This window comes from Sciurus vulgaris (assembly GCF_902686455.1).
Source record: "Sciurus vulgaris genome assembly, chromosome: 10".
Lineage (NCBI taxonomy): Eukaryota > Metazoa > Chordata > Mammalia > Rodentia > Sciuridae > Sciurus > Sciurus vulgaris.
Genome location: NC_136470.1, coordinates 138,573,030 through 138,591,996, shown reverse-complemented (window position 1 = coordinate 138,591,996; position 18,967 = coordinate 138,573,030). Strand labels below are relative to the sequence as shown.

At 48.8% G+C, this 18,967-nt stretch overlaps 1 protein-coding gene across 1 annotated transcript in view; it reads left to right on the top strand.

Annotated features, from left to right (window-relative positions):
- The first annotated feature begins 15,560 nt into the window (after nucleotides 1–15,560).
- The window catches only part of KCNAB1 (potassium voltage-gated channel subfamily A regulatory beta subunit 1), a 365,851-nt gene continuing 362,444 nt past the window's right edge, over nucleotides 15,561–18,967 (top strand). The window contains exon 1 of the mRNA XM_079101118.1: nucleotides 15,561–16,317. Coding sequence (XP_078957244.1) covers nucleotides 16,046–16,317 — 272 coding nt within the window. The 5' untranslated portion in view covers nucleotides 15,561–16,045. The remainder of the gene's footprint in view (nucleotides 16,318–18,967) is intronic.

The window sequence follows — 18,967 nt, the reverse complement described above, 5'->3', positions numbered from 1 at the left end:
CTTTCATTCTGTTGCATATGGATTTCCAATTCTCACAGCACCATTTGTTGAAGAGGCTATCTTTTCTTCATTGCATATTTTTGGCACCTTTGTGTAGTATGAGAAAATTGTATTTATTTGGGTTTGTGTCCATGTCCTCTATTCTGTACCATTGATCTACCTGTCTATTTTGGTGCCAATACCATGCGGTTTTTGTTACTATTGCTTTGTAGAATAGTTGAAGTTCTGGTATTGCGATACCCCCTGTTTCATTCTTCCTGCTAAGGATTGTTTTAGCTATTCTGGGTTTCTTATTCTTCCAGATGAATTTCATGATTGCTTGCTCTATTTCTGTGAGGTACATCATTGGGATTTTAATTGGAATTGCATTGAATCTGTATAGCACTTTTGGTAGTATGGCCATTTTGACAATGTTAATTCTGCCTATCCAAGAACATGGGAGATCTTTCCATCTTCCAAGGTCTTCCTCAATTTCTTCAGTGTTTTGTAGTTTTCATTGTAGAGATGTTTTACCTCTTTGGTTAGATTGATTCTCAAGTATTTTTTTTTTTTTTTGAGGCTATTGCAAATGGAGTTGTTTTCCTCATTTCCCTTTCAGCTATTCATCGCTTGCGTATAAAAATGCTTTAGATTTATGTGTGTTGATTTTATAGCCTGCTATTTTGCTGAATTCATTGATGAGGTCTAGAAGTTTTCTGGAGGAGGTTTTTGGAACCTCTAAATATAGAATAATGTCATCAGCAAATAGTGACAGCTTAAGTTCCTCTTTGAGAGTCTGGGTTTTAAAGGGATGAGTGAGTGTGCGGCTGAGATTTCTGAAGTCACAGAGACCGAAGTCACCCAAAGGTGGACAACAGGTCAAATGATCCCTTGAGGGATTTGGGACTCAGATTCTCAATGATCAACATTCACCAAATAGCCAGTGAGAGCCATGTCATCCCCTGATGTGGGTCCAGTACCGATTGCAGGGCCCCAGGCACTCACATAACGGGGTCTCCTGTACACGCCCCTGGTGGACACTAGGGAGCCCTGCTGACAGGAGGCCAACACTGCCTTAGTTGACCCCCAACACACCAAGGAAAATGGGGAAACTTGGGCTCAGAGACCGGCCCCGAATCATGTGGCCAGTCTCCCAGAACCAGGCATCAAATCACCTCCGCACACTGGTGTGCATAGCAAAGGGTGTTTTAGAACAGGACGCCATGTCGGACGGTCAGCAACCATCAGCTAGCTGCAGAGTCAGTCTCTCTGGCTCTTAGGAAACTCTTACAGAAAACAGGGTCATCTTATAGAAAGCAGGCTTGCTGGAAGAAGGAGAGATGAGAAGAAGGAGAGATGAGAAGCAGGGCACCTGGCTCAGGACTGGCACCCAGGCCCGCCTACTTCTCTTAGCTAATTCTCTTTTTCTCAAAGAAGGAGGAAATAGGGCCCCCTATTCACCAGGAGGCACAAAACAAGTTTTCTCTCAAGCAAAAAAGTTTTAAAGAATATTGAAGATTTCCAAGCCTCACTTTCTTCATGTATGAAACACAGACAAGAGGGCTAGCTGCCTTATAGAGATGTGGCATTTCAGAGAAGCTGCATGCGAGTCAGTAGCATGACACAGGCATGTGGTGAGCGCTCAGTGACTGCGACCCATCATTAATGACGCTCGGAACAGCAGCGTTTAAGATGGCTCTTGGGTTGCTGGGGTCAGAGCAACAGGTGCCTGCTCTTCGATTTTGTGCCCTGACCTGACATCCCTTTAAGGTTGGCCAGGGAAGCCCTGTCAGGCCTGGGGTGTCGGAGGCCCAGGATGGCTGCTCAGGTCCTCTGGCTTTGTTTCCTGTGTGTGCTGTATAGCTCTCGCCAAGGAGGTGACAAGATTTTCTTTCAAACCAAAGGAGATTTGCATAGTCCCTGGGAGGATTTTTGCTCTTGCTGAATCGAGCTTGCAGAGGGTTCTTGCGGGAGTGAAGAGATCGAACTGCTCAGCTCTGACAGCAGCCTCCGGGCTCATCATCAGACCCTCCAGGAATAGTTGCTCTGGCGGGAGTCAGTGGCATTTTACTGTGACGCTGAGTCTTGTTTTCTCTCCTCTTCCTATTCTGTTGCATGCGCACCGAGAAAGAGGAAGCCGTTTGGAAGCCTGGGGTCCCTGCAGCACATTTCACTGTTTATCACGCGAGCTAAGGTTTTCCCCAAAGGCAGCAGCTACGGCAGAGACGGCAGCAAAGGCCAACTTCCAATGTATCCCAGACCACGTCTCCTTGGCATGCTTTAAAATTCAGTCTCGGTTATAGCTTTTCTTCAGATTTTCATTCTGTCTGTGAAACAGAGTTAGCACCGTTGATTTTTGTTTTAAGCTTTTGGCTGTAGATGGGCACAATACCTTTATTTTATTTATTAGTTTTTATGTGGCACTGAGGATCCAACCCAGCGTCTGCATCCTCAGCGCCTCACACATGCTGGGCAAGCACTATACTACTGAGGCCCAGCCCCAGCTCCAAGCACTGTTGGCTTTTAAAAAGAGTCAGGGAGGACTGGGCACACAGAGGCCAAGGCCTGGGTCCCAGCCCAGCAGCAGAATTACCCCTGGCAGTTTGCTGAAAACCCGTGATCCCCAGGTCCTCATCTGGACCATGGCAATGATAAGCCCACTGTGCAGGGGTCTGAGGACAAGGAATGTAGGTAAAGCGACAGAGCAAGGCACATGGTAATCGCTCAACACACGCAACAGGTGTGGCAGCCCTTCCCTTGCCTTCATGGTTGGATGCTGCTGGCAATTCTCTTAGCCGCCTGGCCTCGGTTTACCCATCTGTAACATGAAGGGGTTGGCCACTCTTCACATACTCTAACGTTGTGCTGTGCCTGAAGAGCCCATGATTCTCTGTGACTCTAGAGTGACTTGGTTTCCAGAGGGTGACCTGTAGAAGGACCTGGTTGGCCTGGGTGGCTTCCAGCAGAATGACCCTTGCCTACTCCTGAAGAAAGTAGAAGAGCAGAGGGACAGGGGTCCCTCAGTGTGACAGCTGAGCTCCTGGGCACCGGACCAGTCCAGGGTGGCATTGTGAGCCATCAGTCAGTTCCAGGGCCACACTAGGCCTCTGCAACAGGCCCAGACCACTGTTACTCAACATCCTTTTGGTGAGAAGCAGCAGAAATGCAGTAAAAACCAACTGAGATCCGGTAAAACCAGATGCATCATGAAAGGGATTTTTATTGTCTAATGAAACCACAAAACTCAAGGGACAGATCCCCATGCCACTGAACCCAGGGGCTCGGTTGATGCTGTTGGAAGGTTTCTCTCTGCATCTTTCTGCTCTCCTCATCTGTCCTTTTGAGTGTCAGGCTTTTCCTTTTCCTCTGATTGCAGTAGATTTTCTCCATCTGAGAGCCAGCTAGGACCTGGCAGCCCTGGACCCACAGGCTTTGGCTTTGTGCAGTAGCAGTAGACATCCTCCCACTGTGTCCTTGATTGATCCTGGGCGGGCTCTGTGGGTTTGTGAGGTCGTGTGCTCATTCCTTGGATAAGAACATGGTACCATACAAATGGCACATGACAAAGCCCAGGGTGACGTGCCACCAAAGCAACCAGGGTCAGGTGGGCATTGTGTTTTATAGCCCAGTGGTGTCTATGTGGAATGGAAGAGTGACTGGTCACCAACATAGCAAGATGTGCTGGGCAACCTGATGTAACCAAAAGAGAAACCCGACCAGAGGTCCACCAGCACATCCAAGTCCCTGTGCTGGCCTCCGCCTCCTGCCAGCGAGGCACTGGCCCTCCAGGGGCTACTGAGAGCACTGTAGTGGACCCTGGGCCTGACTCCAGGATCTTCTTCTCTTCTCTTCTCTTCTCTTCTCTTCTCTTCTCTTCTCTTCTCTTCTCTTCTCTTCCCTCCCTCCCTCCCTCTCTCCACCCCCTCCCTCTCCCCCCTCCCTCTCTTCCCCCCTCCCTCCCTCCCTCCTTTCTTTCTTTCTTTCTTTCTTTCTTTCTTTCTTTCTTTCTTTCTTTCTTTCTTTCTTTCTTTCTTTCTTTCTTCCTTCCTTTTCTTCTCCTCCCTCCCTCCCTCCCTCCCTCCCTCCCTCCCTCTCTCTTTCTCTTTCAGCAGTTTCCTTTCTCTCAATGTCTCTTCATAACCCTGGCACAGTGTTGTCCATGACTGACGTTTCTAGAGCTTCCCTCCCTTCTGCTCGCTGGCCCAAGCTCTGATGTCCACGCTTACACCAGGCTGCTGAGTGCCCCTGGAGATGGTCAGAGACCTGCCTTGATAAGGCCACTCCAGCTCATGGCCTCCACTTCAGGCAGGCCACATTCCTGGGCAGCTCTTTCACCATCTTTCATCCACTGGAGATGTGGCCATTTGCAAAGTCTACACTTGCTGGTGTTTGTGTTGCTGCTTGTGTTTCAGCTCTCCTGTGTCTCTGCTGTGCCCTGGCTTTCTGGCACAGCCATTCCACCGCTCTGGGGGCCAGCTTCCTTCCTCCCCTCTTGGAGTCCTGGGTGCCGCAAGCTCCTTTGCCCCTTAACTCAGCCAAAGCCACCTGACTCCCCCTTCATTTTTTAAAGCTCTACTGAGGGGCCACCTGTTTCCTGTTGGGCCCTGCCTGAGCACTTCCCTCGAACATGGGGCCTTTCCAGGGGCTCAGCCTCAGGATGAAGTGACCCCTTCATTCCTATTCTTCAGAAAGGCTAGCGGCAGCTCGAGGGGACCCGGCTCACTCTCCTCTGTGAGGCCTAACCCCCTGTACCCCTGTCCTTCCCACCTCCCTCCTGTCATACCAGCTGGCTTGCCCGGCCTCTGCCTGAGACTAATTTGACTACTTGTGCTCTGGATCCTAGGACTCCCGTCTACCTGGGCCTTGTTCTGCCTGTTGTCTTTTCTCTCCAGAATCGTCAACCTGCCTCTTACACTGGCTTCTCCTTTCTGGCAGTCAAAGTCGCTCAAGGTTTTCCAGTCTTTAATCGCTCTCTGAATACCCACTTCTCATTTCTCTCTGCCACATCACTGCAATCTACTGAAAAAGATGGTCTGCAGCCTTTACAGCCTCCCTCCCACTTGCCAAGGATAAAGCATGTCCTCTCCTGCTCTGGTGGCTGGATTAAGTTTTCTATCTTTAGCAGAAAATTCTTTCTTCTTTTTTCCTTGAAAAATTATGTTTAAGCAAGAAAATGGCTTAGGTGACTAAATGTTTGTTAAACACTATTAATGCCAATATCCCACACTTTCTTTTCAGTTACAACGCACAAAAGAAACCCAGGCGAGAACTTGTGAGTGGTTCATGGGAGCTTGGGAGAGGATGCTGAGGTCGGTACTGGGCCCAGGGCCTGGGAAGAAATGTTTCCAGTTCCACTGAGACAGGAAGGAGCATCGTCCTCACCCGGAGGAGGGAGAACCTGTGCTGCCTGATGGGAATTTACTTGCCCTGGTTTGAGCTGTATCTTTACCCATCCCTTATCCCTCCCCGCAAGGCACCCAGGAATCTTGTGCTAATCCTGCTAAGCACCATATCAAGAGGAACTTCTTAAATATATGTATTCTTTAATGCACCCAACTCTTGTTTTAAGAGTGCTTACTCTTCAAATAATGAAAATTATAGAGTAATAATGAAAGATCACAGATTTTGGAGTCATGCCTGCATGGGTGATGTTGGGAAAGTTACTAACACTAGGTCCTAGTTTTCTCTCTATTACTCAACCATTGTGCATTTACCACCCTTTTCAACCCTGTCACATACACGACCTCCTGATGTGTGCAGGCAGATGTTTCTCTAGCCTCAATGTGCAAATAAATCAACTGGGAAATATTAAAATGCAGGTCCCGATTCACTAGGTCTGGGGAGATTCTGCATTTGTAGTAAGCTCCCAAGTTGCCTGTGCAGCTGGTCTCGGACCACGTTTTGAGAAGCAAAGAACTCTGTGCATTGATAATACAGACAGAGCATCCTTAAACTGAAAACCCAAATCTGAACCCAAATCTGAAACTTTTCAAGAGCTGATATGATGTCAGAGTGGAAAATTCTGCAGCTGACCTCATGTGACAGGTCACAGCTGAAATACAGGCACACTGAAAATGTCACATGAGATTATCTTCTGGCTCTGTGTGTAAGGTTTATATGAAGCATAAACGAATCCTGTGTTTATACTTGAGTCCCATCCCTAAGATATCTCTCTATGCATATGCGAATATTCCAGAATCTGAAAAAAAAATCAGTTTTCAGAACACTGTGGTCCCAAGCATTTCAAATAAAGGGTGCTCAATCCATGTAACTAAGAAAACAGAAAATGAGCCTCTACTCCTATAGCAGCCGAAGTCCCGCAAGGTGCCCGGCCTTTCCCAGGACCCCTCACGGGGGTGAAGTGCTGCGGGCAGCCCTGCAGGTGGCTGGCCCCTTCCTGCTACCTCACCACTGGAGGGGTCAGGACAGCTGCCCCCGGGGTCCTCTCCACACACCCCTAATGTGCCCGAGTCTCTTCAGCATCCTCAGCTCCTTGGGCACCTCGGGTATTCATAGGGGGACCTCCAGGTTTCCAGTCTGTCATTAACCAGCCGGTGCAGAGGGCATCCTAAATCAGGTCACAGACACTGCGGAACAAAGAGCTCCCTGGTGATCCGACCTGGACTTCATTCTACTGGGCAATCACAGCAAAAAAGCAGTTTTTATAAATCAGACTCTGAAAAAAATCAGGGCAAATGTTTCAGTGTGCACTACAGTTAAATGAACAAAGGAAGCACGAGTGTTTGCTTGGATGTCTGGAAACACTGGACGTTCAAATGGAAATTATGTAACAATAAATGACAAGACTCTTTTGATCACTTACTTTGTCTATGGAGCTTGATATCCAATACCTGGAACCCTCACAGAAACATTGTAATCTGTGTTTTCCTCTCATGCCAATGAGGACCCAGGGACTCAGAAAGGATGAATAACTTGCCCAGGTCCCTGCTCAGGTGAGACTGACCTCTCATCTGCCACCTCTGTCTGATGTCCAGTAAAGGCTGTCCGCCTGCCCGGGTTTAAGGACCGCCCTGGCCCCCTGCTCACTGGACGGCCATTTCCTTAAGCTCATGTGTTCTCATCGTAGTGTCTGTGGTTTTTATTACTGAGGCTCCCCTCGAGACAAGGTGATTACACTGGAAGGTGTCAGGGAAAGGCATCTAGAAGCTATTTAGTTTAACTCTCACACGAAGTGGTAAGGAATGGGTGAGAAATGGAGCCGCTTCTTTCCCTAGCAGAGGGCAGGGCTGCATCCGCGTGGAGGGGTCTGAAGGCGCACTGCAAGGCAGGGCGTCTTGCGTGTGGTGCGTGCATTACTTTTACTGTGAGGGACTGGACTGGGGTCAGCCCTGGGCCTGGAACCAGTGCAGCTGTAAACAGGAATCTGGCCTGGGGCCTCGCAGCACCAGAACTCTGGGAACGGATCCTGGACCCGGATCAGGCTGTGGACTGGAAGTGCTCTGTGAGTCTGCTAAGGAGTGCTCTCCCAAGTCTTAAAAAAAGGACTTTGAGCAAATTATAGCAATAAAGGTCACCAGTTGGGCCAGGCTTATTGTTGATCTGATGTCCTGCATGTTCCCTATAGAGGGACCTCCAGAGGTCATTGGTCTCAGCTACCTGGCCACCATCAGAACTGGTGTAGCTTAATAAAAAAGAAAGAGGGTAAGGAGAGAGAGAGGGAGGGAGTGAGGAAGGGAGGGAGGGAGGAAGGGAGGGAGAGAGGGAGGGAGGAAAGGAGGGAGAGAGGAAGGAAGGGAGGGAGAGAGGAAGGAAGGGAGGGAGGGGGAGAGGGAGGGAGGAAAGGAAGGGAGGGAGGGAGGGAGGGAGGAAAGGAGGGAGGAAGGGAGCGGGAGAGGGAGAAGGAAGGAGGAAGGAAGTCAGGGCAGACCGGCGTGGGTGCTGGGAACACAGGTTAAGGGGCTGGTTCTATAAACGGGGCCCCTGTGCTGACCCCACATGCTTTCTTTTCCAAGAAGCAATTTACCTGGCCCTGCCTGGCTTCAGTGGACAGGACATGTCCCATTCCTCAGGAAACCACCAGTTCACTGAAGGAGAAATGCTGACCTGAAATAACGTGAATAAGAGGAACCCAAGTTACCCCGAACAGGGAGACCTGTTACCCTTTTCACGGACCAGATCCCGGAACTCAGGGGGAGAGATGAGGACAATTCCTCCTAACCATAAAATCTGTAAGACTTGAAAGTGTGATGTCACCTGCTCTCAGTCAAAAGTCAAGAGGTGACCTGGGTGGGACTCTGAAAACTTCTCTGGGACCCCAATAAAACTGGAGTGCAGGAGAGATGCACTGTCCCTCTCCTCTCTGAGAGGACCCACTCTCTCCCTCTAGAGTGTCCCCTTTCCCTTTTCCTATCCCTTCGATAAACTCATGCCTGTTACTTTGAGTGACATCTGAAATCTATCTGACTTAATCGCAAGAATTGGTGTTTGAAGGTGGGGGTCTTCATGCTGCCTCAGTTTCCCTGAAGGTCCCAGATCTGCAAAAAAAAGGAAGAAAAGGAGGGAGGAAGGGGGGAAGGGTGGGGGAGGGGGAGGGGGAGGAGCTACCTCCTGTTTGTTTTCCACACTCCCTTTCCTTTTGGGGTCGCTGCTAGTCCTTCTTTAAAGGGGAGGAGACGCAGGTGGTTTCCTAGTCTCCAGTCCTGTAAGGGGCTGCTGGAGGCTCATGTGGGATGCTGTTTTTTTCTTGACGTTTCCTTAAAGCAGCGACAGCAGGACCGTTGTCACCTTCGGCACCCATTTTGCCGATGGCTTTGATGTGTTTTCTCTGTTTGCCAGACACTTACATATTTTTAGAGAGGATCTCTCTGTGCTCTATAAGTAGCAACGTTCTAAAACCTACTAGAACAGACTGTTTTTCTTTCATTGATGATGTTCTGAAGGAAGTGTGTAGCACATCGATGCAGCAGGAATGTAGGAATACAGGAATAGGGACTTTAAAGGTCGTGCTGAAGGTCCACAGTAATTCACAGTTAGCAAATCACAGGCCAGAAGAAACTGCCTTGCACCAGGCAGGCAAGGGAAAAGTCCAAGGCATTTGCAAAGCGAAGAGCCAGTGTGCTGGTCATCTTCTCAGTGTCCCCATCTGCAGGATGTGTCCAAGGCCCCATGTTTGCTGGAAGCTTCCTGTGGGCGAGGGGACTTCAGGGCTGTCAGGGGAGAGTGGAAGGAAGGGACTCCCAAGGAGAGAGGCCAGGCCAGAGCCGGCTGGATGGATCCAGACAGGGGAGAAGCCCCCTCTGTGGCGGTGGGCCCTGAACTGGCCATGGGCCAGGGCAGCGGTAGGTGCACAGAAGCACGGCCTGTGGGTTGGAGTCCTTCCAGCTTCTGGAATGGACCCAGCCCCTCAGCCCCTCTGGGACTCCACTTCCTCTTCTCCAAACAGACACTGAAGTGAGAGCACACGGAACCGATTGAGACGGGTCACTGCCTGGGGGTTACTAATGGTGGTCGCTACCGTGGAAACGGCAGTCCTCTGGGAAGATGCTGGTTGAGCTGACTTGGAGGTCCCGTCCTCAGGACCTCCCTGAGACTCTGCCCTCTGAGATGCACACCTTTACCTGCCTGGCAGTGGCCTTCAGGGTCCTGCGTTCTTCCAGGATCAGCACATGCACAGGCACTTGGAAGTGCATGGAAGCGCAGGGTTGGAATGACCAGAAGTTTCACCCTCACGGTGGTGGAATCCAGCAGCAGCTGCGTCCCTCCGAGTTCAGCCTGCAAAGCTGTCATTCTACTGAGAGAAGAACGAACATCCTGCCAACTCAAGAGGGTCACCTCTGGGTGTTGACACAGTGCATTTTAGATTCTCTCCTTCCTCCCTTCTCTGTAGGGTGATCCAAGTTACTAGGGGTCTTACATATGACTTGACCCTGGGAGGAGCCAGAGCCACGCTATTCCTTGTGGGCTCGACTTCGGGACCATTGTCCACCCTGGCAGGAGTCTCCCTTCCTCCCACCTGTGACCTCCAGGCCCATGTGGGCCTCAGCCCCACTTTACTGGCTGCCAGCTTCCTTGGTCACCCCATGGCCTTCGATGGCAGGGGCCTCTGCTCTAGAAACGTTTTGGATGCTGTCCTGTGTCACACTGGGGGTTTGTGTCGGATGGCGGTGTCTCCTGGTTTCAAGGGACATTGCCAGTTTTTGCTGGTGTCTCTGTAACTATTAATAGCTCTCTCCTCACTCTCAAAAGTGTCCCAGTTTCACAGAACTTTCCATGTCACCTTGGTGTGCAGACTCAGGGAGGCCCTGCAGGCCAGCGTCTCCCTCAGCCACGGCTCCCCGCCCGCCACCTTCCTCCCTGGAGCGGGGTTTGAAGGGCCGCTGCAATCCTTCCTCCTGCCTCAAGCTTCTGCGCAGCTTGAGGGAAAGGGAAGAGGAAAATCACGAGCATGCAGCCGAGTACTGTTCCCACCTCCGTGCCGGAGCAATCAGCTTTCTCTCTTACTATTTAAATAGGAGTATCTAGAAATCAAAACCCCCTAGCCTTTCTCTTTTAGGTTCTGGCCCCAACACTGGCTGTTGGGAAATCGTGCTGGTGTTGAGGGGGACGACCCCATGCCCCGGGTCAGGATGCTGAGGAGGTACAGGAGAGGTAGCTCCTCCAGAGGGAGCAGAGGGGACAGGTAGGGCTGGTGGGCAAACACTCCACGACAGCAGGGCAGAAGGTCTCACAAAGCCAGCGGACTGAGGAGCCTGCCTTCGTTCAGAGGAAGAGAGGAGAGAGCTCCCTGCGGATGCAGGTCAGAGGGCCAAGAGGGCCCGGAGTTCCTGTGAGACTTGGGAACTGGGGCAGGGAAAGCATTCTTGATGGGGAGGAAGGAGTGGCCCACCGGGAGGATGGGAAACAGACACTGCAGGGAGCAGTGAACAAAACAGGGGACCTTGCAGTTGCAGGTGTCTGCAGGTGGCCGCTGATGTGAAGCTGAGCTGGGCTGGAGACAGCTGGCCCTGAACTCCAGTGGGCTGGGTCTGGACATCAGCCTCCAGTGCACGGGAACCACAGGGGAGTTTCGAGCGCCATCGTCAGAGCAGGTTGCTGGCTCCCCTTCTTCCCTGCTCGCTGTCAGGTGTGTGCACCGGGTGAAGCTTCAGAATGACTAGAAAGAGAAAGACCAGATCAGGGTTTTAAGTCAGCTACTGTAACTACTCTCAGTGCAGTACAGGAGAAATATTTGCAGTGAATGAGAGATAAGAGATCAGAGTAATAGAAACTGTAGAGAATACCCAGCTGACATTTCTAGAACTGATCCATACTCACTTGAAATTTCACAAACTGTTACAAGATGCTCTTATCAGAGTTAGGATGACCCAGCAGCTTGAAGACAGATGCATAAAATTACCCAAGCTGAAGAGTAATGGAATTAGACAGAAGGACAGCACATCGAGTACATGAGCAGTAATGTCAGAAGATCGGATATACCTGTTACTGGAGTCCCAGAGGAGAGGAGGGAAAGCAAACCCAATGCCAAACTCCCTCAAACTTGGTGAAAGACAGAAATTTATAGAGTCAAACTACTAGCAAATTCCATGTGGTATAAATGCAAAGGAAATTAGGCACTTCATAGTCAAACTAGTCAGAACCAAAGATAAAGAGAAAATATTGAGAATAGCCAGCAAAAGAAGTCAACATGTTGCACACAAGGATTTGTAAAAATCATCAAAATCCAAATGGACTCATTTATATCAAATTTTATGGAAATGGAGTTGGAGGGCCATGAAGAGGGTGGTCCACACAGATATTTGTATGTTGACGAGAACTATCACGAAAGACCTGGCCAAAAGCACAACTTTGCACAAAGGCCAATGCACCCTTGCACAAAAACAATACTTCCATGAGCTGATTGTGGTGGAGCACACTTGTAATCCCAGTGACTCTGGAGGCTGAGGCAGGAGGATTGCAAGTTCAAGGCCAGCCTCAGTAACTTAGCAAGGCCCTGTTTCAAGATCGAAAATTAAACAAGGGCTGGGGATGAGGCTCAGTGGTAAAGTGCCCCTGGGTTCAATCTCCAGTACTAAAAAACAAAACAAAACAACAAAGCTTCCAAGAGGACCCCTACCCACCAATTGCATGTTCAGCCCTGGGTGATGCCACCTTTGTTATTGATCCTGTAGCCAAGATGGGTGTGTAGTGCTTTAAACCAACTTATGTAGCCTTCCTCATCCACCCTCCAAAGCCCTCTTCTCTCACAGTGGCACAGACAACCTGAATGGCAATATTCTGTCATCCTTGAATGAAATCTTTGCTTGGGAGGGGTGGACCCTCTGCTGCTCATTTTAGGTTGACAGGTAAGACGACTTAACTCATCCACTGACTTCTCATCAGAAAATAGGGAGGCCAGAGGGGGGAAACATCTTTAAATTCTGTAAAGGGGTTTCCTAGAGGAAGCATTCTTTAAGAATGAAGGAGAAATGCAGGCATTTTCAGAAAAGGGAAAAGGAGGCTGGTGATAGACAATGTCCAGGAAGTTCTTCAGACTGTGGGAGATGCCAAGGGACAGAGACTGGGATCCTTGGGAGAATGAAGAGCCACAGAAATGGTGGATCCACAGGTAAGTACAAAACGGCCCGGCCAACTTGACTCTCCTCCTCCTTCCTCTGTATCTCAGAAGTGGCTCAGGCCAGAGTCCCTGTGTCACTGGCAAGTCCTCTTCTCAGTTGGGACTGCTTTCCTGGTACCAGTCTGCCAGGGAATTCTACCCTTTTAACCTTCAAAACGTACGCAGAGTCTGACCACTTGGCCTCCCTGTGCACAGCCTCCACCACCACCGTCTCACCTGGGTCATGGCAGTGGCCACACATTGTCCTCCCTGCTTCCTGCTGACCCCTATGTTCTCAGGGCAGGAGTCAGAGGGATCCTTTAGCACACAAGTCTGATTCTGCCACTCCTATCCTAGCCTTCTAGAAGCCCCCATCTCAGGGTCGACGGTAGACTTGTCATCAACAGAGCGTGTGAATATGTCAGAGGAGACCAAGAACTGAATGACTTATGACCATAAAGCCTTCCATATCACTCATCCAGTTATGTAAATGAGGTTTCTTAGAACATGTATCTTTTCAAAATGAAGAAAAAAAGCAGGGGTAGAGAATAGAAATGATGCTGACTCCTGTCTCATCATACCAACAAAAAGTATTCCTCTGTGGACATATGACCCAATTCAGAAAAAGATCCCAGGCATATCTAGATCATTAAAAGACATATTATCAATGAAATTTTACTTTTAATGTTGAGCAAAAATTTGCCAAAATTTATCAAATCTAGTTTTGATTGTGTCCAATGACAGTGGTCATGACAACTTAATCGTTAAGATATTAATTAAGCATTATGAACATACAAATTAAAATTTTTATTTATATTCACATTTTTGTGGCAGAGCATTATTCAATAGGGTCATCTGTAAAATATTTCCAAGGATAAATATTATACATTGAGGTGAGGAAATGGGTTGGAGAAACTAGTTCAGAGGGAAAAAAGGAAGAATGTAAAATTTCCAGCTGCCAAAGAGGAGCTTGCTCATGAATTTTTTACATGGATGATGATAGATATCAAATAGCTAAAGGATTTAAATTCCACTGGATACATTTAAAATAGTGATGTAGCAGCTCCATTTAAAAATAGTAACACAATATGCGAGATATTGCGTCCTTTGCCACTACTTAATTTATGATAAAAAATGTGTACTTAAAAGTGTTTAAGCTACTACTTAGTTTTTCAAACTTTTCAAGGTGAAACATAAGCAAAAAATTTGAGTTCTAGTATCCAACCTGGAGAATAAATGTTAATATGCTGAATGTGAACACATGGTAGACACCGATCCAAGTGTTTGGCTGAAGGTTTAAAATCAGAGTAAAAGCAGAGTTCTGGTTACTTCTGCGGCACAGCGGGTGACCCCAGAACTTCAAGGTGGGGGCCTGGCAGCCATTTTCTTTAGCTCACAGTCCTGTGGTCAGGGCTCTGGGAAGGGCGTGGGTGGCTGATCTCACTGGGGAGGGCTCATACAGCTGTGTCAGACATGCCCCGTGCCCGAGCTGGCTCCCTCGCCGTTGCCAGCTATGCTGGCTGTTGCCTGGGAGCCCAGTTGGGGCTACCATCACAGCATCTGCTTGTGACTCTCCAGCTGGCAGGGATAAGGGGGTCAGATTCCTTACATGCCGACTGGCTTCCTCCAGAAAGCTGTCCGAAAGCCACATGGTTTCACCTAGCATTGTTTTCTCCGTGTGTTGCTGATCAAAGAATCAGAAACACCTCGCCTCCAGAGGAAGGGAAACCTCTCACTTCACCTCTCATGGAAAGGAGGATGAAAGAACTGGGGCCATGTTTAGACACTGCCACGAACAGGCCATCATCTCTATTTTTATAGATGAGAAAACCCAAGCACAGAGAGTTAGGCAATTCATCTAAGATCACACAGCAGGTAGGTGATGGAGTTAGAATTCAACTCCAGAGCGGAGCTGGTAAACACAATGCAGCTGCTCCTGAGGCAGACCAGCCGAGGGAATGGTGAAGTCCACTGCCCCCTCGGATGAATGAGCCCCCTACCGACCTAACTCAAGGAAGATCCAACTGGAAAGCTGGTCCTGGGAGTCTATGCCTTGGAGAGTGTGGTTGCCATGGATACTGTGTGGCCAGAATTCCTCAGCGACACTTGGGAGGGGGTCAACGAGAGACTGGAGAGGCTGAAGCCCGCTGGTACTAAGGTTCCTGGGATCCCACAGACTCAGGTGGGACTGACCCTGGGAGTTGGTATCAGTCGACTCCCTACTGTTTGATACACGCTTCAGGCTGCACATTGCTTGGGGTTGGTTCTAATCCTAGCATGAACAGGTTTTCCCTGAGAGTGAGAGTCCATGCAGTGTGATACCTGCCCCTTAAAAGTTCTTGGTTTGGATTAGTTAAGAGCCATAAGGATCCTCAAAGACACTGCAGGCTTTCAAGTGCTTGATGACCTTCCATATCTTCAGCAAGAACTCTTCTTTCCTCTCCTGCCATCTCAGGGCTGCCAAGACCTGGCTCTGCCGCTCTGTGAGTTTTAACCTGTGGTCTTGTCCTGAACAGGAAACTTCACACACCTTCCTGACTTCTTTATGTCCCCTAGACCCTGAGACAGCTGATATGCGGGGGACCTGGGTTGATTCAGGTGTAGGCTTAGTAGTCACCAAATAACTTTGAGGTAGATAACTTAGGTGGGTGCTGACATTGATACCCCTGAGCTAGAACAGAGGTGAGAGCCAGGGGCACATCTGGGGACCTCATGCATCTTATTCATGGGGCATGAGGTGAACTTTCTTTCTGTAATGCTAGATTTCATGTGCACTGGGTGCACATGCGTGCACACATGTTACAAACACATGCATGGGCTCCTACTACTCCCTCTTTTCTTTCATTTCAACTTTGGCCTCAGCCTCCCCAATTATTAAAAGCCTTACATCTTCCATCATTAGAAGTTGGGGGAGGGCCAATTTCTGAAGCAGTCGGAGGCTTGCCGTTCTCCAGCAGACATCGGAGAGTACCTGAATTACATTATGTGTTTCACTGACGTTCAGAGTCTGCTCCCAAAGGAATTTAACATTTTATTTTAAGACTTCCACAAAAGGAATGACCTCCCCCTTGCACTGATAGTGTCACACTCACTTGAGGAAATTCACACCAAAACTTTCTAAACTCCAAAGGGACTCAAATGAAGAGGGGCTGCAGAGTCTCCAGACGGCATAGTTCACAACCCTAACATGATGACCAAATATAACTTGCCAACTAACCGTCTGAGGTCCAGAGTCATCGTCACTGAATGAAGCAGAAGAGAGTGAACCTTCGGTATTAGGAAGTGGCCCTGCGTTGTTTTGGGATGCGGTGTTCCAGGGTGTCACAGGTGGCGGCTGCCCTTCGCTCACCGGGAAGGAGAGGTCGGCTTTCACCTCGGCGCGGCTCGGTTACAGCTGCGTGGCAGGGTGAGGCTGCGGAGCCGGCGAGGGGACGGAGGCAGAAGCAGAAAAGCAACGTGCTTTGGTGACAGTGACTTGGAGTCTTCTCTGGACGACAGACCCGGACGTCCGCGATGCTGGCGGCCAGGACCGGGGCAGCGGGGAGCCAGCTCTCGGAAGACAGCAGCAAGTTAAGGAGGCAGTCTGGGCTTCCCGCAGGGGGCAAAGACAAGTCTCCCAAGAAAGCCCCGGACAATGGCAAAGACAGCAGCCTCAGCCCCTCGGGGCAAAGCCAGCTGCGCGCGCGTCAACTGGCTGCGCTGCGGGAAGTGGAGATGAGCTGGTACCTGAAGCTGTGCGACCTGTCCAGCGAGCACGCGGGGGGCGCCACGGGCATGCCGCACAGGTGAGCCGCGCAGGGGGGAAGCGCAGGTGAGCCGCGCAGGTGAGCCGCGCAGGGGGGAAGCGCAGGTGAGCCGCGCAGGTGAGCCGCGCAGGGGGGAAGCGCAGGTGAGCCGCGCAGGTGGGCCGCGCAGGGGGGAAGCGCACGCCCGTCGCGCGCTTTGGGAGAAGCTACTTGGAGGTGCTGCGGCGCGGGTGCTCTGTGGTCCTTTACGGTGCTGTGGAACCTTAAGGACTCTAACGTCCTTGCAGATGATTGTGCCTCTGAATGTGTAGCCACATAAGAAGGAAGGAAGGAGGTGCAGGGGGCAAAGAGCTGCGCTCCGGATTGTTATTAAGAAAACCCACTTTGGAAAGAGGCGGTGGAGCTCAGGAGCTGACCGGAAGAGGGATTTTTTTTTTTTTTTTTTGAAGTAAAAATCAGAATTGTTCAGAGATTGTAGGAAAATGCTCCCTCCCTAAAGAGTGAAATAGACTTTGCCATCTTTCTGCATTTCATTTACCTTGGGAACTTGGGGACCAGGGAAGAACTTCAAAAAAGATGTGTTTGGCCTTTTAGAAATCTGTGTAATTGAGTAGGGTGAACTTGAATGAGGGTTCCGGCTGGCAATGGGGTGCAGAGTAGAGCCCTGTGAGGCAGCAGAGAACATGAGAAGAAAGAGGCACCTCTAAAAAGGTCCACATGTCAGGCAATCCCTGTAGACTTTCTGTTCGTTTCTCAGCCACAGCCCCAGCAGAGGAAGGATAATTTCACAAAATCCAATTGTAATAAGGCAAAATGTACTGAGCTTATTTCCTGTAATTTGTACAAAAAACAAAACAAAACTCTTAGGAATTTAAGATAATTTTGGAAGGAAAATTATTGTGAAAATAAAGCCTAGGATATTTGCATTAAATGGTAATAAAAATCCATTAGAAATGAAAAATCATTTCAATGAAATGGTCAAAATGTGGAAAACATGTTTTGTAGAGACTGTGGTAGCATAGAGATTTTGCAGCATTGTTTCTCAAAGCATAGTGTGGCTCTGCGCAGGCCCCATTTTTATATTTCTAATTTCACAAAGACATTATAAGAAAACATATGGCAAGCTAATTAACCGATGCACATAGACTAAAAAAAGTTGTTGAACAATGCACTTCAAAATGCCTCAGCTTGCTTCAGTCTTCCCTTTCCAAGGCAGTAATAAAACAGATATTTCCAAACCTAAGCCACAATTTAAAAAAAAATCAGCATTTAAAAAGCAGAGCAAAGTAGACTTCTGGAAAGGTTCTTGGATGTACGTTTGGTATTCGTGGCCACAGTGACTTGTCTGAGGCCCCTGTCCAAGCTGCCATGCCCACACCAGACAAGTGGAGGAAGGGCCCAGGAGGACAGTCTCCTTCAGAGAAGGCTTGAACCACCTTGTGCTATGGGAAGTGACCTCACTGTGTAGCTCGTGCCTCAAATCATTATGCAACTTCCTATCATAAACCTTACAGCTGTTATTAAAAAGCCTCTGGAGAAAAAGAATTAGGTAGCAAAGGGAAACCTACATGATGGTGGCCTTGACTTACTCTAGACCAGAAACTTCCCTTGAGGTGTCTGACATGGGACCACAAAATTCCCACACTATCATCTGACACTGAGGCAGGATTTATAAAGTCAGAGTAGGGTGTTAGGTAAGTTAACCAGGTAAGAAAAACAAATATCTGCTCTTTTCCGCTTAAACAATAACTACTTGTCCTGTGCTCAGAAGATTGGCTAAGACATAATCTAGAGTCAGCATCTTCCATGGGAATCTGCAGGGTGATAAATCACTGATTGACAGTAACCTTGTGTGCCCCTTGCTTATTGGGTGTGTCGAAAGAAAGTGAAGTCCTGTTTCCCTACTGCCATCAAAACAAAAAATGTTCCATCCTCCTTTATTTTCATGAAGCAATTGTTTCCAGGAGGAAATTAATGTGTGTGTAGTTGGAATTGATAAATCTATGGCAGGATTCATTTTTTGGATGTCTTAGAAAACTAAGTTGATTCTTTCTTTGCTGGCTCCTTATATCCCAATGTGGGAAATACCTGCCTCTGTTAAGTCCTCCAGGTTACTGGACAGTGACAATGATGGAAGGGGTGATCTCGTTACATTTTTCATGTCAGCAATAGAATGTTTGGATTCCCAGGCCGCCCTGTTCTAGATCAGCTCTCAGGAAATTGCAGAAAGTTTCTGGACTTCCACTAGTGTTTTATTCCAACAGTACGGCTCGAGAGCAGTATCTCCATTAGAGACCTGTATATAGGAGATGAAGATGATTAACCCATATAATGTTAAAGATGTGTCCATCTGAGAGACGTTATTTATAGCGTAGAATATGAAGCTCATTGGATCGTACTTATAGACATTGTAAGTTTGTTCATGGCAAGAATTCTGTGGGTCTTTAGTTAACGACCAGCAATAAGAAATTGCTAAAGGACCTTGATTTCCTTTCTGGAGAATTAAAATACTTCACAGCAGGCCAGATCTAGCTCCTGTGGGACTGAGGATTGCTTTATGCCCAGACTCTATGGTGACCTGCATTTGAAACAAAGGGTATTAGTAATTGATTCAGAGAAAGCATTAGAGGGGAATGGGGGATATTCAGCAGACCTGGTGTATCTAAGGAATGAAATTCCCGGCAGCAGG